Here is a 19,616-nt window from a genome sequence, read left to right as displayed (position 1 = left end):
ACGTTAAGACATGATATTGCAGCAAGTCATTCACTAAATGGTAGTCCTACAGCAGAGACATCCAAACGCTCGATGCATGCTACGGCACCGTAACACACCCAGTATACCTACATTCCCAATCTACATAGTACATAGAAATTCAGGTGAGCCTCAACCTACATCTCTTCTTCATCACAGCGCAGACTTTTGTGATAATCTTACAAGGTAGCGCCAACAAGCTTGGCGTAAGCCTCAGTGCTGAAAGACTTGGGCCTCTCGATGGGAGCACCAACGGCGCGGTCGATGATGAGCTGGGGAAGGACACCAAGGGCGCGGGACACACCGAAGAGAACAGTGTAGTAGTTCTGCTCAGTGAGGCCGTAGTATTGCAGGAGGACACCGGAGTGAGCATCGACGTTGGGGTAGGGGTTCTTGGTCTTGCCGTGCTCGGTGAGAACGCCGGGGGCGATCTTGTAGACCTGACTGACAAGGTTGAACATGGGGTCATCGGGCAAGTGCTTTTGAGCAAACTCGCGCTGGGAGACGTAGCGGGGGTCGGTCTTGCGGAGGACAGCGTGGCCGTATCCGGGAACGACCTGGCCGGCCTTGAGGGTGGACCAGAGGTAGTCCTTGATAGCCTGATCGCTGAGGTCGTTGCCGACAGCCTTCTTCATCTTCTGCAGCCAAACGAGGACTTCCTGGTTGGCCAATCCGTGGAGAGGACCAGCGAGACCGTTCAGACCAGCAGCCAAGGAGAGGTAAGGAGAGCTGAGAGCGCTGCCAACCAAGTGAGTGGTGTGGGCGCTGACGTTGCCACCCTCGTGATCAGTGTGGATAGTGAGGTACAGACGCATCAGCTCAACGAAGTCCTTGTTCTCGGAGAAACCGAGCTGGTTGGCCAAGTTGAACGAGTAGTCCTTGTCCTTTTGAATGGGAGCAACCTTGCCATCCTTGTAGATGTTGCGGTAGATCTTGGCGGCGATGGTGGGGAGCTTGGCAATGAGATCCATGGAATCCTCAAAGGTGTGCTCCCAGTACTGCGACTTCTTCATTCCTTTGGCGTAGGCCTTGGCGAAGTTGGACTCGTGCTCGAGAGCAGTGACGGCGATGGAGAACTGAGCCATGGGGTGGAGGTCGCTCGGGCAGCGGTCGATGAGCTCCTCAACGAACTTGGGGACATCGGAGCGGGCAGCCCACTCAGCGGACAGATCGCGGACCTGCTGCTCAGAAGGGACCTCGCCGGTCAGCAGAAGCCAGAAAAGACCTTCTGGAAGAGGCTCCTGGCCGCCGGGGGCCTTGGGGAGGAGCTGCTGGCATTCGGGGATCTGTGCAATGTAAGCAAGTGATGCTCTGGATGGCTGCTTGAACTGCCACATACTGTCTTGCCGCGGAATCGGATACCCTCCTCAGAATCGAGGACAGAGCCCTCCCAGACGAGAGACTTGATGCCACGGGCACCACCGTAGACCTGGTCGAGAGTGACCTCGCCGACGACCTTGCTGCCGTGCTCTCTGCGATGCTCCGTTAATGGGGTGCTGCAAAGTCCGCGGGGGTGCCAGCTACATACTTGCGGAGCTTCTTGATCTTCTCGATCTCGCCGGGCAGCTTGTTGGCGAACGTCTCCTTCAGCGACTGCGATTGGCCTGGTCAGTGGTGATTCTCGCGCAAGACGCAGAGCGCGCGAACCTGGGTCTTGCCCGCCGAGTAGCAGCGAACGCCATTGAAGGCGGTGGTGCGCAGAGGGGCGGCGGCACGGAAAGCGCTCGACAATCGCAGAGCAGAAGCCATTGTGGATGTTGTGTGAGAGGTAATGATGATGGCAGGGTGGGAGGGAATAAAAGCCTGCGAACGGCGGAAACTAGTGAAGCTCGGTGGAAGACGGAGCAGCTCCCGCACAGACGTCACGATTCCTCCGGGCAACCTCCGGAAGTGCAACACCTTGAGAACTGCATGTACGATTAGTATGGAACTTGTGTGCCTTTATTCCTACTAGCATCCTCCAAACAGAGGACGTTTGTGGTCTATGTGCTTCTAGTTGTGCTGCGATTTGTTGCTATGAAGAAGGCAGCTTGCTTCCAGCTCTACCGACTAACCGAGAGTCTGCTCGACATCCTCCTTCCATTAACGATACTCTTTGCTGCGCTGATCATCTCTCTGTCTGGACTCCACAGTGATACCAACAACGTGGGTTCACGCGAGGTATCCCCAACCCTATTTGTCACGTAGATGCCCATTCGGTGGGCTGGTCGCCCAGTATACCACGGCGATGCCCGCAGTCAAGCACTTGCAAGTCCGGGGTCGTACACGGCAAAGTCTACGTTCTGAAGGCTTGTCCCCGAAGCGTGGTTAAGGTGGACATGACGACAGGGATACCGATGGATACCTGCAGGTCTCCTACTATATATGTGCATGTGCATGTGCATGTCTACTACGTTTTACACCAGAGGGCTTGACGGACCATGCAACCAGGAAAAACTCTCCACGTCTGGAAACATGGCTCTCACGTGATGCATTCGCTAGCGCATTGCAACTTCAGAGCCAGCGAAAGCCAACGTCACTCTCCTCGCTCCCCACAGCACTGCATCTGCGCGCGTCACGTAGACAGGCCTTCACTCAGTCACGCGACACCGTCCCACTGCTTCTTTGATTCTCTGGCTCGCTGCGACTCACCGCTTCGTGTGTGAACACCCGCGCAACTCGTTCTCACTGCGCGACGCGCCCTAGATTAAAGCCGCACAGCAGCAGCTTCCTCAGTTCAAAACAACACTGTACAGCCAACTCGGACCGTTGAACCAGTTGCTGTCCTGAACTCAGCGCGTTCAGCTGCTCATCCGCTCTACACTTTTCGTACAACCTAGAACCGTGCTGCTTCGGATCTTGATTTGAGGTTCGAGTACAATCTGCGTGCTGCCTTCTCGGCGCTCTCACCTTACGTCTTCGTCTAGTCTCGCGCACAACCGCTGGCTTTCTACTCTCTTTCTTATTCGGTCTGATCTGGTACACTGAACTCATCATGGCAGCCATGGACGATTTGGAGAAACTAGAAACGCTTTTGCAATCTCTACAAGCATTGAAGGCGCCCGGAGTTACTCCAACCAAGGTTAAGGAGATAACGGCAATATGCGTAAACAATATCCAGGTATGCCGGATGCGAACTCCAGCGCGCACCTCCCATTCATACAGGACCATACTAAGGCATTGTCCCCAATTGTAGTTCGATGCGGCCATCGTCCAGAAGATCGTCCAGCAGTTTAAAAACAGTCCCGCCACACATAAACTGGGAGTGCTATACGTTGTAGATTCTGTCACCCGCCAATGGGTAGAGAAGGCTAAGCTGGCTGGTCAAGCCGTTTCGAAAAATGCTGCGCCTGGCACATTTGCTTCAGGCGTGCAGAAAGTGAGAGACGTGTTACCGACTCTGATGAACGATCTTGTTCAAACAGCCCCAGATAACCATAAGGACAAGATCATGAAACTTCTGGACATTTGGGAGCGCGGACAAACGTTTCCGCTCGACATGCTTGCCGGTCTCAAGCAACAGCTGAACGGCAACAAGAATAGTAGGTTCATTCGTACGATATGAAATCGTTCTTCTTCTAATCTCTTCTTGGTTCAGTCGCACATGCGCTATCGGATCATCCGCAGAAGAACAATGGCACTGCACAGATTTCTAGCACTCAAACTAATCAGCCGTCAGCAGCTTTTCCAATTTTAGCTACAACACAGACACCGCAGGATCCAGGTGCACTTTTTGCTGCCCTTGCTGGCTTTGGCCAACCCAATCCCCATGCTAATTCCCAGGGTACTGCACCGCCTGCGTTTTCTTTTCCGCAAAACATGGTGCCGCCACCGCCACCTCCAGGATTTGTTCTTCCACCGCCTCCTGTAGCAAACGGACAGTCTACAATGCCTCCTCCGCCTGCAGGAATGAACGATTTGGCAGGTCAAATACTTCAAGCTATGAGTGCAGGAACGATCGCACCTGATCAAGCGATACAAGTGCTCAATGCGCTGGCCGTAGCTCAAAATGGAGGGGCGTCGTTGTCGCTGTCACAACCTCCAGTCGTAACTCAAGCTCAGTCGCAAACTCATTCCATCTCCCATAACGGCTCCCAACAAGAGCAGTATGACCGCAATGCGTTTGAACAAAACGGTAATAGATTTCGAGACCGAAGCCGATCGCCTGACGTCCGTCAGCGGCACTCCCCTATTCGTAGATCCCCGCCAAGCACACATCGTCGAGAAAGTCCAACATATGGTGTCTATGATCCCAATGCAGGCGCTGATGGAAATGCAAATCGCTTCGAGCGAGGTGAGCGCGGTCGTGGCCGTGGTAAAGGTCGTGGCGGTCGCAATGATCGTAGTGAGTATCGTCAACGTACGCCGCCACGAAGACAGTCAAGCCCACCCAGGAATGCACATGGTTCTTCAAAGTTTATTGAATGGGACAGTAGCCTCCCGCGCGATACTATTAGGGTTCTGAGTCGCACATTATTTGTAGGTGGCGCAGGTGGAACCGAGGGTGAAATTCGGAGCATTTTCAGTCGGTTCGGTAAGGTTCAAACTTGTATAGTCAACCAGGACAAGCGACATGCCTTTGTCAAAATGTTGACTCGACCCGATGCAATCGCGGCCAAGAAAGGCATGGATAATCTACAAGATCCTATCGCTCAACAGAAGGCTCGCCAGGTAAGAAGGGATATTCTTGGATGGCACAGTATGCTGACATCTGTAGACTCGATGGGGGGTAGGTTTTGGCCCACGAGACTGCAGTGACTACGACTCTGGTGTCAGCGTGATACCTCTGCATCGCCTTACCGACGCGGACCGCAAGTGGGCTTTGACGGCAGAGCACGGCGGCACGGGGGGTCGAGCGCTGGAGGGCGGTATGGTGTTGGAGGAGCCGGATATTGAGATTGGCGCCGGTGTTTCTTCAAAAGGCAAGCAGCGTGAACGACAACTTTCCTCGGTGTTTTCTAACGTCACTTAGCCATCAGTCGTCGTGTCCCTACCGAAGCGGGACGTGGTGGTCGCGGCGGGTTTGGCGGCCGTGGTGGATTCGATAACGGAGCGCCAAAGTTCCGCAAGCCAGATCGTACGATGAACGATCCTCGACACATCTCTCCTCGACCAGAACAAGGTGTGGCAGTGCCACCCGCGGTCCCTGGGTTTGGGTTCCAGCTTCCGGGATTTTAGAAAAACTACGTGAGGTCGTTTCAGAGTATCTTTACGGCGGCTGAATTGCTTCGTGTGTTCAATGCATTGCAAGGCGTTGGGGGCGGCAACTGCCACTGAAAAATTACGACGGAGATCCGTGTTTCTCGTCTGTACGATTAGAAGGACACTCCTCATTTTGATAGTTTGATAGTATACGTTTCAGTAGCTACACGCTTCCACAGTATGATAGGCGTGCTGCTTTTCACTCGTTCTAGTCATGGACACTTGAATTCCCGCCCTGACGTTTCCACGCCTATTTCTCATCCCAGCTCAGCCCAAACCTTCCCGGGGCGCTCTCATATTCTTTCAAGCACACGATGACTTCGTCAGCGCTCAGCGCCTCGACTATGATGCCGGCATTCGTGGGCGCTACAAAGCCGCTACTGACAGCGTTCTTGATCCACTCAATCAGGCCACTCCAATAGCCATCTACGTTGTAGACGATGACAGGCATGTCGTGAATACCCAGCTGGTTCCACGTGGTAATCTCCATCAGCTCCTCAAAGGTGCCATAGCCTCCCGAAAGGGCGACAAAGCCACCGCCTGGCCCGCCAGCGACTACCTCGGCCGCCATCATCTGCTTGCGAGTGTGCATGTCCTTGACGACAGTGGTACGGCCGTAGACTGAAGCGTCGATGCCGTGTTGCGAGGGGTCGGTGGATGTAGATGTGGATGTGGATGCAGACGTGGACGTGGTGTTTTGTTCGTATCCCACAAGGGCTGAAGGGATGATGCCATGGACCGAGTCGGGACCGGAGAGGGAGACGAGGGTACGTGCTACTTCGCCCATCAGACCAACTGTGCCGCCGCCATAGACGAGGTGGATGTTCGCCTTGTGCATGGCGTGGGCGAGAGCGCGCGCAGCTTCAAGGTGCACGGGGGAGGTGCCGCTGGAGGCACCGCAGCTTGAAGCCGTTAATATGTGTGCAGGCGGTGCTGGGGAATTGGACATACAAGACGCAAAGGACGGGCTGCTTGGTGTTGTTGTTCGCCATGTTGAGAGTGTCTTCTCCAAGTCCCTAAGCAGAGTTGGAGCGCGAGAAGTACAATGGCTGGTGTGTCGAACAAGAAGCAGTGTCACGAAGAGCTGTCAAGGAACTGGAAGCGAGAGACTATGCAAAAAAGCAGCAAGTGAACTGGCCGAGTCGCCCAAGGCATCAACATGAGGCGCGTCTTCTTCGACTCACCCACCCCAGCGCGGGGACAACAGAACCGTCATGAAGGTCCCGCGCAACGAACGCGCTGTGGTTGGCTGGACCCTGGCTTCTAGGCTCCAGGCTCTAGGCTCTGTGGGGAAAGACGGCTTGGCTTCGCTGCAACTATGTCAGTAGCTGATATGTGACCCTCCGCCTGCAGCCGTTCCATCCTCACAGCCCTTGTGGATTGCTACATCTGGAATCGCACGATTCCTCTCGAGTCGTAGTCATGGCCGAGGCACCAGCGCGTCAGGAGGGAGAAGCGAGCGGCGGCGTACGTATTGCTGTCCTGGCGGAGAATGGCCCTATGGTCGAGGACATAAGCTAACACATTGAGTGCAGTTTTTGAAGTCGGCCGCCAGCAGTATTGGCATGTTCCTACTCATCCAGGGCGGCATGAAGTATTTCATGCCATCGTCTGCCCCAGCACCTGCCAGCGGCGTAGCGCAACCACAGCAAGGAACTGTCGCCCCCAAAGGCGTTGCTGTCAATATCCCCGCCTGGGAGAACCGCCCACACCAGCTCGATGCCGACGCACAGTACCGTTCCATTCCGTTCAATGTTGCGCCCATGTGGCACCCGGGGATTCCGCTCGACATCGCCCTGTACATCTCGACATCGGTCGCCATGCCTCCGCTTAAATCCATGCCCAAGGACTCGCTGCTAATCGACGAGACCAACTTCGTCTATGGAGACTACAAGCAGAGCAGAGAGATCCAGACCGAGTTTGCCGTTCCGAAAGACGTCCAGCACAATGCGACCCTGCTCGCTCACTTCTACGTGGCAAAGCATGGCAGCGTACTTGATCCCACCTCGCCCAGATATGACCCAGCAAACGCCTACCACTTCATCCGACCCTTGACCCAGTACCTGCCCAAGAAGAAGATTTCCAAGACAAGGAACCTGCTGAGCGATATGCCAGAGCGCAAAGAGAAGGAGACGGACGAGGAGAAGAATGCGCCCAAGGTCGTCGCGTCGTACTATCACCCCAACTTTACCATCTCATTCATTCCCGATGCTGGCGTTCTCAACTACCCTAACATGCACCCGGGACCCAGACAGCATGTTACTCTCGAAGCGACAGGCCAGCGCGATGCTACTGGTCAGAATGGATGGTACTACCCCGTCGTCTTCACAAACACCTTCTGGCAGCTCAAGAAGAGCATGGTTGAGATCAATGACACTGTCACCACACTCCCCTTGAACGTCAACCTCAACAATCTTGCCAACTGGAAATTCAACTTGTACGCCGCCGTCGACGAAAACCTCCGATCTCAGGCCGCTGCAGCTGCAGCTGGTCAGGCCAGCCCCACCGGTGGTGACGGTTCGGAGATGGAGATGTTCAAGGAGATTCTGATTGATAGCAACTCTTACCTCCTCGCTATAACTGCTGTCGTCTCGCTGTTCCACATGGTCTTTGAAATGCTGGCCTTTAAGAACGACGTGCAGCACTGGCGTAAGAAGAAAGACAACATCGGTACTTCGGTCCGCACCATTCTTGCCAACGTTGTTATGCAGTTCATCATCTTCCTCTACCTCATGGACAATAACGAAAACACTTCATGGATGATTCTGTTCGGTCAAGGCATGGGCATTGCCATCGAAGCCTGGAAGATCACAAAGGCTGCTGATGTCCGCATTCGCGAGACCGCGCCGGGCTCCTTAATCCCTTACAAGATTGTTCTAGAGGATAAACACGTCTTGTCTGAGACAGAGAAGAAGACCGAGGAGTATGATCAGATCGCCTTCAAATACCTCTACATGGTTGCCGTCCCGCTTCTCCTCGCATACGCTACCTACTCTCTCTACTACGACACCCACAAGTCATGGTATTCATTCATCATCGCCACGCTTGTCGGTTCCGTCTACGCATACGGTTTCCTCATGATGGTTCCCTCGCTGTATATCAACTACCGTCTACAGTCTGTGGCACACATGCCTGGTCGTGCTATGACATACAAGTTCCTAAACACTTTCATCGACGACCTCTTCGCCTTCACTATCAAAATGCCCACCCTCCATCGTCTAGCGACTTTGAGAGACGACGTTATCTTCTTTGTCTATCTCTTCCAGACTTGGAAGTACAAGGTTGATCCTACCCGTATCAACGAATTTGGACAGGGTGGTGATGACGAGGAGACCGAGGAGAAGGATGCGAACAGGCCACTGGCGGCTGCGCCAGCGGCGGACAAGAGTCTCAAAGTCCCTGATATGGAGAAGGTAAAGGCGGTAGAGGCGGCGAAAGCGTCAGGGAGCGAGAAGAAAGGCGAGGGGAGAAAGAGGAAGTAGAGCATCAACGCGGATGGGAGACTTGCTAAGCGGATTGGTGTGTAGAAGGCACGGTTTTAGAGGGTGGATATAGCAAGGAACGAAGAATGAAGACAGAGAAAAAGGGTTATTGCTGGTGATTTCATTGCAACTGTCCTTGGATAGGCTCGGTGCGCTTATGAGTCCTTGTTTACGTACACATCTGCAGCGCTGTATTGAAGTCATACCGGATATCATAGCATGTAGCCCACATCAACTGATCCGTATCAGCTTTTCCGATACTTGTGTCTCCATACGCAGAAATATCGTTCAAACCGGCCTCGTCCGTCGCCGCGATACACCATGTCCTACCGACTCCCTGCCCCACCCCATCATCCCTCAACAGCATTACCGCAAGGAACATCCGAGCTATTTACGTATCACGATTGACGTGAGAATAAACGGATTGTATTATAGCAGGCGCGTTATGCCCTAGAGTGAAAGTGTGAGTGAAGATCATCGAAGGATAGTGAAGCGAGTGTTTACATGCACAACACAAACATTCTTTCACACGGCTGAAGATAACTCGACACAGGGATAGGGAGGAAACTATTAGAAGTCTACAACAAACTGTTCTAAATCAGAATCAGGCACCTCGCTAGCCATGTGGGAGCCAGAGAAGATCTGAGCACATGCTCCTATGAACGCTTGTTTCTCAAGCCACATTCATACATGTTCGAGGAAGTTTGAAGCTTGGTGGCCGCAAAGTTTCTTATTTCTGGTTGGTTCTCGATCGCAAGAAATATCTCACCTTGAGTTCACAAGCCACATCTTCTGCTGAAGTTTGGAGGGGTTACCATACGAAAGACCTAAGATCCCTCTCGGTATGCCTCAAACATACTATAAAGCGGACGAATGTAACTCCACAAACGGCGGCTCCATACCCTGTGTTGCCCATTTCCTTTGCAGAGAATCAAACTGCATGCCTGGAGGATACACGGACGAACATCCACGTCGATGACCTTGACCTTGACCTTGACGTTTTGTATTGGTCGCTTTGTATTTTGTGGAGTAGAACAAAAAGATAGAGAGCGGCATGGCGAGTATGAAGAGAAAAATAGTGGCGATAATGTAATACATACCGGGCTCTAGTGGAGTTAAATGAAAAGAGTTGACAATGTTGAGCTATGGACGAGTATGGGTAAGGGAAAAAACTCAGTATAATGACAATATCATTCACTGACGCCCTTCTTCTTGCCAGTGAACATGCATGGTCACTCGACAAGAGTCTAAAGAATTCTTCACTTTATCTCGATTACTAAACCACTCTTTCACATCAGCAAACAAATATGCTATTCTGAGTCTCATTACACGAGTGAATCCTCCCATTTTGCTATGCTCTCGTCTTCAACAACCTTCAAAATTGAACGCGCCCTGCGCCTTCCTTGCTTCAAGTCCATGATAAACGACCCAACTCCAGCACTCGCGCTTCAGTGCCCGGTCCACCGCCGTAATCACATAGATTTCAACGGACTCGGAACGCGAGTGCGAACGTACATCCAACCTGTCTATCGTACAGCCAATCTCACCTAAGTCTTCGACACAAGCAGTCTGGTACTCTCCAACAACAAATCTCTCATTCTCGGATCCCCAAAAACATAACACAACCGCAGCTCTAGTTCCCACAATCGAAGAAGAACAAAAGCAAAGAAATCTCGTGGGGGTTGGACTCGGTCTCTCGGCCAATCGAAATACCAGGAATTAGGGTGCAGCGAAATCTTGCAATAACTTGACAGCTATGGCTAAGTTCAGTGTGGGAATCTTGCGCTTGAATCTTAAACAGTATACGCTTTACAAGCACTTTAAAAAATTCTAATCATGCAGTTTGCGGCTTATAGTAGCTACAAAGATTGTAGCTTGTTTCCCGCTTTTACAGTCGACCGAGAGTCGGGTACATGGACCAAGGTACGTGCCCCTAAACTAAACTAATACCCCACACAAAGGGAAGAGCCGCGACATTTATTGAGATCGACAGAGGAAATATGTTCCCCTCAATATAGATTGTGATTACGAGAAGGTGTTCTTGGAACTGGGGTTCTGGGATCGCCCTGCTAAGACGAAGGGGTTGGGTACGGGGATCGAGGCAATCGAAGGGAGCTTGAAACGAGGCAAACATATCGTTGTTCTGGGTCGGTCCTTCACAGACGCATTTGACATGGTCGACGAGAAGTAGACCACGAACAAACAAAAGTCAGTTCGAAGACAGAAAAGAGAAGAAGCCTTAGCGTAAACGGGACTTCAGTCTCCCACACTGATGCCTAGCAACGTCCCTCTTACTGATGTAAACTCCCGCTCTTGAGCATTTCTCGACGTACCATGTAGAGAGAACTGCGGGTTCTTACCTCCATCCTCCCACTACCGATCAGTTCTTCCCATAGTCCCCTCCATCTCCACACCGATGTCTCCAGATATGGACCCTCCAGTTTAGCAGTGCCGAAGGCAGAACCCAGTCCACGTACACATCACCCTCCACCTGACCACTGGCTGCAACCACTGTCCCCATGTAAGAAGCTTGAGATATCTGATCAGCAACGGTATTCTTCAATACAAAACTCCACCATTGATATTGGGAACCCCAGAATGACTTATCCAGGCCTTTCCTTCTTTGTATGAACGACGACCCTTGATGGCTTGGCACATGTGTGTATCAGGGTAGAGTCTGGTTGCGGGACGTATCTATTTCGCCACTTCGTCTTATCTGAATTTCTCGTCGACGTCGATCATCCCAGCAACATTACACCCGTTGTTCCGAGCAGTATTCAGTTTACCCATGCGTTCTCCTCTCTCGCGGGTATGGCGCATGGCCTATCGGTTGAATGTCGTGTCTAGCGTCATGGCCAAGATACCCAGGGCCATTGACGGGGTGAACAGCTAGGCAGGGGAGAGGAAGGGCGGCAGGAGTATGAGCAAGTGCTAGCGAGTCGGGGCCTTGCATCGTCTTGGAGATGTGCTTGGGACGCCGTTGAAACTGCGGGCGAACTGATGGGGCAAGCCGATTCGAGGGACTAGAGAGAACTGGGGGCATCGTTATGGCCGATCGATTATAGATTTGGGGGTTAGGCTAATTGTGATGGGAGATGCAGGTTCTGGACTAGGGAAGTTTGTCGAGATTGTGCCTATGTAATTTGGATATGTTTGCTATGTTTTGTAGAAAATGAGTTAGGTTCGATGTCAAATTATTGATAGATATCCCGAACAAGACTCAATCAGGAGCATAGGCACAGTACGAACTTATTCTCAGAACCGCGATCCACACATCTAGACATGTGCGGTGTCAGTTCTACGCGGCTGCCATCGGTGCCGATGTTCCTGCATCTGACCATCATGTCCGTCAAACTCTGTTAAAAACGTAGGACCTCAATGCGCCTGTCCTGCATGAGCGTTGCTCAAACCTCCGCGGCCGCCTATATCTGTCTCATTATGTGCATGTACATCTACATCTACACATTCATCGGTTCTCTCCGTCAATTCTCAATTCTCGGGAACTTGTCATCCTAAAATTTCCGTAGTCGCTTAGAAGCTTAAAACCGGCAACTTCTTGCGTTGCAGCGTCCGGCACCATCTCGGCAAAGCGACACGTCGTCGTCGTCGTCGTCGTCGTCGTTGTCAATGTAACATCCGATGCCCATCGGACGCTTCCGAAAGCGCGCAACGGTTCCGGGTCCAGACGTCTAGATGGCGCCGACTCAAGCGAGGATTACTCGCTACAGCATTACTCGCCACGGTATTATTGGTTCATGACGATCCGAAAATCGAGGCCACATAGCCGCTTGGCGACATAAGCCTAACGATCCATTCCCCGAGGAGCCGCTAGTTCAACATCTCTGGCCATGGCAGGCTGGATGCGGACGTGGGTGTGGTTGTTGCTAAGGTGGGTAATTGTCGGCGTTTGACGGAGCGTGGGAGGCCGGGGCCGAGACGGAAAACGGGAAATGGTCTCCTCTGGGGAAGCCGAGCGGAAGTAAAATGGTAGCAAAAGGATTTGGAAGCCGCCACAGGCTTAAGCGATGACTAAGAACTTTCACCAGTAGAAAGTGCAACGCGCGAATCGGTTTTTTAGACTCGCATGTTGTGCGGAAAATTGAAAGACTCAGTTACGTCTACTTACTGTGTGGTCTTTGCGAACGATTTCCACGTGTGGCCTGGGATTCAGGAATCGTTTCCAAACGTAAGAGGCGCGGCGTCAGCTCGTACATGCGATAAGACAGTCTCCAAGACCCATTTACTGCGCAGCAGAGGCACAGAAAATGGACAAAAGGAGGGGTAAGTACCCAGTACCTCAGCCCATACTTATAACCAGGTCCTGCTTAATTTGCGTCCCGTTGACCTCGTATCATATTGTTGAGTCTCTATCGCCTCTTCACTAGCAGCGGGAACCGCATGCGAACGGCAACGGCTGGCACGATGCGTCCCTCGCCGCCGAGCAGGGTTGAAGACGTAGGCGAGACTCGGGTGGAGTAACCAGTTGCATCTTGCAGCTTACATGGTGCCACGGAAGGAACACTTATTCGCTGGCTCATGCACGCCAGCGGATTGCGAATACAGAGTACATGACGGGCTCCTGTTGATAGTGCGTCAATTTCCGATTTCAGAGATACGTCCAAATACGGTAGTTGTCATGGATGAGCGGAAGTTCATGCTGGATGTAGGAGCAGTTATCTTCAAATCTAAAGCTTAGCCATATCGGTATCCCGACCCACAGCGTAGGAACGCGTCAGCACGTCGTTGGATGATGTCTCAAACAGAGGGATTACGTGCTTTGTCTGGTGGGGGCACAGTGCTGCAGGTGCGGCATGGTGCAGCCCGTCAAATCACCAGAGCTTGGCCGTAGCGAGATTGTAACGCACAGCATCGATGCCTCTATAGGATTGCAGCACAAGCACATTGATGAAGTCTCTAGATGAAGCTGTGCATTGGACGTCGCTGTGAATACATGTAAACACGCCACGGACCTGACCATCAAGGTACTACACCACACAACAACACACTAGCCAATCGAGCAGCATCCTACAACACCGCATGCGCGGCAAGGAAATCGTGACAAACTAACATGCTTTGCTAACGCGGAAACAGCTTGTGTCCAGCCTGGGCCATTGGAGATCAAACCCTCTGCTGACCCACTGTATAACATGTGTTGTATAGAGTCGTTAGCTCTCGATGCACAACCCGGTAAGGACAAAGTAGGGGACGATCGGTGTTGCATTATGGGAGATCCTATTTCGTGAAACAGTCTTCAATCAGATTGCTTCTCAAAATGCAGTGCGCCGTTTGACAGTAAAAATGTTGTAATTCTTTGCATTGCCTTGTGACTTACAAGACACAAAGTAGATGCACAGCGTCGTTTAAACCAGGCATATTCCCTCCAGCAAGCCGGCACACAACCTTTTCGTCCTGACAATCGGTATACCGATCAGAGGCCCGCTCGCTCCAACTAACAATAGGGTCTCCTCGTGTCATAAACGCCGTCGGTTGTGGAGCATCTTGATTTTCGCGCCTAGCCATCATTTCATCCTCCACAGGTCCGTCTGCTAGGCGGAGTTCTAGACCAACCCAATCACCCTTTCTTCACGAGTCAAGTTGAAGTCAAGTTGGAGGTCTGTGGCTGTGGAAAAGCGGGTCTCGGAAGTTTCAAGCGGTTCTGACTTTTACATGGTAACTTGGAGAAATAACAAAAGCTTAAGTGGTGCTGAAAAGGGTTTGCAAGGCTTTGTCTCTACATATCTGGTAAACACTTATGTGGATAGGTAGAGGCAGGTTGGAAAAAAAGATGACCATCTCGTGTTCCTCAGTGCTGTGAGTGGTGATTTAGCAAGTTCACCATTGAAGATTGATGAAGGCCGGTTGTGGTGAAGATGCAAAGACCGGATTGTGACAAGGAGGCAGGAGTGCACAAAAATGTTCAAGTAACCCCATTATGCATAGTACCTAATAGGGTATTTACCTGAGACATCCAGTTACAAAGCTAGTGTGCGTTGCTTTTTCCTAAACGCAAGTAGCTTCCATGCTTCACCCTGACTGGTGTTGATACCATTGGTCAGTGCATGTAGTTGTGTGGCTAAAGTATAAAATTAAGGTCCTTCGTATATCACGTTGCATAGCAACGGGTGAACCGTACCAAAATTGGTAGAGAATACCTTTTTCGAAAAATTAAACCATGCTCACGCGGAGATCAGACAAGAACGGTTTCTTATCAGCAGCTACGCGAGGCGTCCCAACCATTGATATTAACATACACCAGAATGGTAGGTGTGTAGAGGTTTCGAGATAGGAGTTCTGATGCAGTTCTTCGTGCATAATCGCACGATATGTGTAGGATTTGTACCCTACGGAGCTAGGAAGTCAATCGCCGCGCAAGAGTCATGGATCGTACCGGGTGGATAATGCCACGATTCTCACAAACTGCGGGTCCGCGGGGAATGTCGAGAGACACGCTCGTCGTTCTTGTTGAGCATGTTGGGGTCTGGAGAATCTAGTATGGGGCAGATAAGCTGTAGATCGACTTGTGATGCCACGAATATCTCATCTTGTTCCGGGTGATGGTAAACAAGCATAGCACATTAGGTTGAATCTCTCCCGATTTCAAGGATTGAGGCTGAAAACCCTACCTGCATGTTGCTGCCGAAACCGAGAGTGAGCCAATAGATGCGAGTTCGCGTAAGATGCATCTGTGGTCGTACAGAGCAGGTTCGCTAATGAAGATCATCGGAAGGCCGAAATCGCAAATGAGTCGTCGCGCTCCGAAAAACTCTGCGATGTATGCGTTTTTCGCCGCTTAAGGACGGGCGCTAGGACTGAATCCTGGGGTTCAAAGTTCATGTCAAGCCCAAAAGGTTGCCTGATCATGACTAGCAGTTTCTCTTACGCAGCAGAATGGGCAAGATGGACACGTTCGAATGCGTTGTTTGGCACAGAGATTCGTTCGTGTTGGCAGGCGGGGGTTGGCAATTCTGCCGCTTATCAAGTCGTGTATCTTTACGAAGTGCTTGTCGTTTTTGGAAGAGTGGCGCGATGTATTGCTCTCCTTCTGGCACCACCTGCCCTGCGAAGTAATGTCTCGCAAGATGGGCCGATATGACGACCACTCGACTCCACTGGAGAGGCGCCCAGGTGGCAGCGGAGTTGCATCCGGTAAGCCGACCAAGGTGGAGAAGTCGTGCAGCTGGTCTACACAGGGCATGCACGGCGTTGTCTCGATGCAATCGTGCAGCATGGTTCTCAGCGACAGGCTGCAGGCCCTACCGACAGTGCATGGTTTTAGGTGTAGATGAAAGCATAATAGCGCGCAGTCCCGCAACAGATGCCGACTCGTTCCGTCTGTGCCCGTTGTCAGCGACGAGCTTGCTCAGCGGCTGCGCGATAAAGAGTAACGACTAGGACAAGGGCAAAGTCTGCAGATTCGTCTGCAGCTAGCCGTGCGTGGCTCGTGCACCCCTACGCGGCGCTGATGTTCAGGTACATCTCCCGCGCACTTGTGCTGACCTTTGAGCGCGAGCATGTCGTGCTGTTGCAGTGGAAAAGTTGGCATAGCGCGCCCCAGAGGCAGAATGCGTGGCCCAAGGAGCACTGTTGCACCTTGGCGTGGGCTCTCGTACCCGATCCAACCCAGCGGCAACTCGAGCCGGACGATTACAGGCGAGTGATGTCGTCGAAGATACTTGTACGAGGCTTGCTCAAGTCGTGGAGGTGCGTGTAGCAGGGGGCCTCTTGGCGGGTCGAGGCGGCGAACCTCTGCTGCTGAGTGGGGTTCTGTTGACAAAAGAGAAATAGATCAATACCCACGCTCTGCTGATACCTGTAACTCCACAATCCACTCCTTCGTCCTCCATCCCCCTCCATCCCCAGCACTGCCCTCACGACCCTCTGCGACCGTGGCCACGCTTTCCTCACGTGCGTGCAACACTCTATCCGCTCAAACCTTGAGACGCGCCCTGCCGAACCCCCGGTGCCCGACTGGGCGGCATTTGAACAGCATCATTGGACCGGGCATAGCTTGTGTCAGCGTTTTCATCACCGTTCGCCAGCTACCGCATTACTATCAACCCCTCACCCGTGGTACTCTAGCGCCCTGTACTAGTTATTTGGGACTTGGCTTTTTAGACGACCTCCTCTACGCTCGCTTCCTGATCCTCCTTCACTCTCTCCCTCCGCCGTGAATCCTACGACGATCCCCTCTCGCCATATCTACAACTACCGCCATGGACCAGGACTTTGGCTACAACTTTGTGGATGCCGACAACTACGTCAATCCTGCCGACTTGCAATGCGACGACTTCCCTTATACTGACATCATGTCGCAAGGGTACTCGGCATTCAATCCCGTCTCACATCAGAACATCGAAGACTCTGTCAATTTGAACGAGCGTGGGACTCGGAACCAAGACTCAGCCGTCGATCTTAGGGCTTTCTCCCCACACCAGACGTACACGCGCTCAAAGTTGGATGGCCATCACAACGTCGACATTGACGCTTTTATCCAGACTTCACCCTCCTCACAGGCATCAAACACATCCTCCCCCAACGCAGACCCTTCCATATTCAGCAACGCCAACTCACCACGGGACTTCGCTCAGGAACACAGTCAAACCAACTCGCCCGAGACGACTCATGCCATACCGGCTCGACAGAACACCTCTCGCATGTCACAATCCGAAACACCAGATGCTATCCTCATTCCACAATCTATAAACCCGCCCCACATGTCAACCTCTTTCGACAAAACTAGGATCCGCTGTGAAACCCAGATCAAAGCAAGTATTCATTTGGACCCTCTTCCAGATCATGTCCGCTTTCTCCGCTTTCCCCGTCCAAACGTCGCTAGGATAAAGCAGTTAGCGACTGATGCAGAGGCCAGAGAGAACGAAGCACATGGCAGCACCGTCCGTCTGGATATCTGTCTTGTCCTGGCTACTGCAGTGGACTCGCCGGACCAAATGAAACTCGCGCTTCGACGCGCCCGGGGTGAAGCCAAAACTCATCGTAGACCAGCAGGGGTCGCCATCTCTGATATCAGCAAGGACGACGTGTGCCATCCAGTGAATGGCGGTGCAGTCCTCATCTGCGATGGCTGCAAGGCACGCGAGGCGAAGCGTTTTGAGCGAAAGAAGAAGCGCACTCAAGAAGAGGAAGATGAATGGGAACGATACGCGGATGAGCGCATCATCACCATCAACGAGAAGGAATTCAAAGAGGTTCAGGAAATGAATTCTTCAGATCCCAAGTTTTCCCCATTGGCCAAAAAGGTGGATTTTGCTTTGCGAATTGTGTGTTACTGTAGGCATCAGGAGGAGAAGTCTCCAGGTGGCTACAGAATCATCTTCACCCTGCGCGACACACAAGAGAATGTGCTTCACCAGCACATGTCGGAGATCATACACATTACGGACGATCACAAGGAAAAGAAGTCGACCGAGGTCATATCGGCTCCTTTGCTGATTCAAACCCAACCCACCCAACCGCAGCAGGTCTTCGTGCCAACGCAGTACGCATCTAACGTGGTTCCCGTCTACCAATACAACACCAACGCTTTCGATCCATATTCACAACCAACTACCCCGCTCTTGTCGCAGTTCCAGAACTCAATGGTGCCAGGCGATCTACAGTTCAATCGGAACGTCGATCTTTCTGGAATACCTCAGACGCCTTATCAAGCTCCGCTGCAGGTCTTCTCTCCAACCACTATTCAAGCTTCTGCCATTCCCACCCCAGCTCAAACTCCAACATATGCCAGCCATCAACGTCACCAGAGCAGCTATTACAACACCCCGATGATGAGTCCAACAGATCAGGTTCCGCCCCAGGTTGGATATGCACTGCACCGGCCCCACTCCATGGACACTTTTAGCCAGCATTTCAACTACAACTACACGCAGCCAAGTCCCTCGCATCACCAAACATTCGCGTCACAACCCCCATCACGCGCTACTTCCCGACCGGCCTCTCCATCGTGGGACCAAGGCGGTACAATAAGCAAGCGCATGCGCACCAACACTACCTTTTTTGTGGGAGATGGTTTTGAAGAGTAAGACACCATGCCATTGTATATGAATGCACGAATTACGAACACGGAGTTATAAGAGGCATTTGGGTGGGCGTTTTTGGGAATACCGACCATTATTTTGGATCATGCAAACGGGACGATTGGGTTATCGGGATTCACGAGGCGATGAGCTTTGCAAAGCGTGTAAACGCTGTTTGATATGCTATGCAAAAAAAAGCGAACCCAACATTTTTTTATTCTTCTTCTTTTTCTCTTTTCTTTCTTTCTTCTCTCTACGCGGCATCGCATAGTCTTCTTTTTTTCTGAAATAGACTGACTGACCTTCAGAGGTAAAATACTTTTAATCCACTTTAGACTTTTTCTTTTTCTTCTCTGGTTTTCTCACTGTTGCATGACCGAGGATTTCCGCGAGGATAGACCGACTATAGACAGCTCAATGAAGAAAAAATACCGAACTATATGGCTTGCTGATGTGAGGTTGTCTACCTGTGAATATTGGGAAGCTGCGTTGACGTGTATTGCCAACATACGCCCTGGTTATGTGTTCAGGATTACTGGTCGATTGAAGAATCTTCCCGACTCAACCACGGTTCACGACCCAAAGCCGAACCAATCTTCGATTACTGCCTGGGCTGTTGAACACGCGTCCGCGTTAATACATTCAGCAGCTAGTTTTTAAGTGACAGTTAATTAGCTCTCTGTTACTATTACAGTGTACTCTTACTAATGCTTACTATGTGCAAAGGGGCTAGGTATTAGCTTCTACATTATGTTACCATACTAGATTTTAACTGTGTTGCGTCTATCTGCTTGCACAACAAGCATGAATACGCTATAACCCCAAAATAACAATTGCCAACATACTAAAATCTACTCTTTACGCAGGTATTGGACACTGACTATTCGCGTCACGAGCTTTC

The 19,616-nt window shown here is 51.7% G+C and overlaps 6 protein-coding genes across 6 annotated transcripts; 4 read left to right on the top strand and 2 right to left on the bottom strand.

Moving 5' to 3' along the window:
• Positions 1–8: 8 nt before the first annotated feature.
• P153DRAFT_341503 (putative citrate synthase) lies at positions 9–1,767 on the bottom strand (the record flags this gene model as incomplete). The annotated part of the gene is made up of 4 exons (XM_033665924.1): positions 9–1,304; positions 1,358–1,490; positions 1,547–1,611; positions 1,666–1,767. 4 exons carry the CDS (start codon positions 1,765–1,767, stop codon positions 198–200), a joined length of 1,407 nt encoding a protein of 468 aa, XP_033523437.1. The 3' UTR covers positions 9–197.
• A 237-nt stretch (positions 1,768–2,004) lies between these two features.
• P153DRAFT_367332 (uncharacterized protein) lies at positions 2,005–2,234 on the top strand. Its single transcript, XM_033668246.1, has one exon. It carries the CDS (start codon positions 2,035–2,037, stop codon positions 2,203–2,205), a length of 171 nt encoding a protein of 56 aa, XP_033523436.1. The 5' UTR covers positions 2,005–2,034; the 3' UTR covers positions 2,206–2,234.
• A 320-nt stretch (positions 2,235–2,554) lies between these two features.
• P153DRAFT_367331 (uncharacterized protein) lies at positions 2,555–5,345 on the top strand. The gene is made up of 5 exons (XM_033668245.1): positions 2,555–3,118; positions 3,194–3,539; positions 3,596–4,668; positions 4,715–4,919; positions 4,970–5,345. Exons 1-5 carry the CDS (start codon positions 2,993–2,995, stop codon positions 5,173–5,175), a joined length of 1,956 nt encoding a protein of 651 aa, XP_033523435.1. The 5' UTR covers positions 2,555–2,992; the 3' UTR covers positions 5,176–5,345.
• Positions 5,346–5,449: 104 nt separating this feature from the next.
• On the bottom strand, positions 5,450–6,191 carry P153DRAFT_292005 (uncharacterized protein; the record flags this gene model as incomplete). Its single annotated transcript, XM_033663809.1, has 2 exons — positions 5,450–6,101; positions 6,151–6,191. 2 exons carry the CDS (start codon positions 6,189–6,191, stop codon positions 5,450–5,452), a joined length of 693 nt encoding a protein of 230 aa, XP_033523434.1.
• Positions 6,192–6,554: 363 nt separating this feature from the next.
• P153DRAFT_431854 (cleft lip and palate associated transmembrane protein 1) lies at positions 6,555–8,940 on the top strand. Its single transcript, XM_033672931.1, has 2 exons — positions 6,555–6,666; positions 6,735–8,940. The coding sequence occupies exons 1-2, from the start codon at positions 6,622–6,624 to the stop codon at positions 8,679–8,681; spliced, it is 1,992 nt and encodes a 663-aa protein (XP_033523433.1). The 5' UTR covers positions 6,555–6,621; the 3' UTR covers positions 8,682–8,940.
• Positions 8,941–16,987: 8,047 nt separating this feature from the next.
• On the top strand, positions 16,988–18,721 carry P153DRAFT_292602 (uncharacterized protein; the record flags this gene model as incomplete). The annotated part of the gene is made up of 1 exon (XM_033663842.1): positions 16,988–18,721. The coding sequence occupies one exon, from the start codon at positions 16,988–16,990 to the stop codon at positions 18,719–18,721; it is 1,734 nt and encodes a 577-aa protein (XP_033523432.1).
• Between the last annotated feature and the right edge of the window lie 895 nt (positions 18,722–19,616).

The sequence above is a fragment of the Dothidotthia symphoricarpi genome (assembly GCF_010015815.1).
Source record: "Dothidotthia symphoricarpi CBS 119687 unplaced genomic scaffold P153scaffold_11, whole genome shotgun sequence".
Classification (NCBI taxonomy): domain Eukaryota; kingdom Fungi; phylum Ascomycota; class Dothideomycetes; order Pleosporales; family Dothidotthiaceae; genus Dothidotthia; species Dothidotthia symphoricarpi.
The sequence above is the reverse complement of the archived record's forward strand: the minus strand, read 5'-3'. Positions and strand labels throughout refer to the sequence as shown.

What these genes read in the sequence shown, in the direction of transcription:
- P153DRAFT_431854 (XM_033672931.1), top strand. Translation starts at nt 6,622, where the DNA reads ATGGCCGAGGCACCAGCGCGTCAGGAGGGAGAAGCGAGCGGCGGC. An exon ending in AGGGAGAAGCGAGCGGCGGC is followed by an intron (nt 6,667 to 6,734) that starts GTACGTATTGCT and finishes CATTGAGTGCAG; the next exon opens with TTTTTGAAGTCGGCCGCCAG.
- P153DRAFT_367331 (XM_033668245.1), top strand. Translation starts at nt 2,993, where the DNA reads ATGGCAGCCATGGACGATTTGGAGAAACTAGAAACGCTTTTGCAATCT. An exon ending in GCTGAACGGCAACAAGAATA is followed by an intron (nt 3,540 to 3,595) that starts GTAGGTTCATTC and finishes TTCTTGGTTCAG; the next exon opens with TCGCACATGCGCTATCGGAT. An exon ending in CGCCGGTGTTTCTTCAAAAG is followed by an intron (nt 4,920 to 4,969) that starts GCAAGCAGCGTG and finishes AACGTCACTTAG; the next exon opens with CCATCAGTCGTCGTGTCCCT.
- P153DRAFT_367332 (XM_033668246.1), top strand. Translation starts at nt 2,035, where the DNA reads ATGAAGAAGGCAGCTTGCTTCCAGCTCTACCGACTAACCGAGAGTCTG.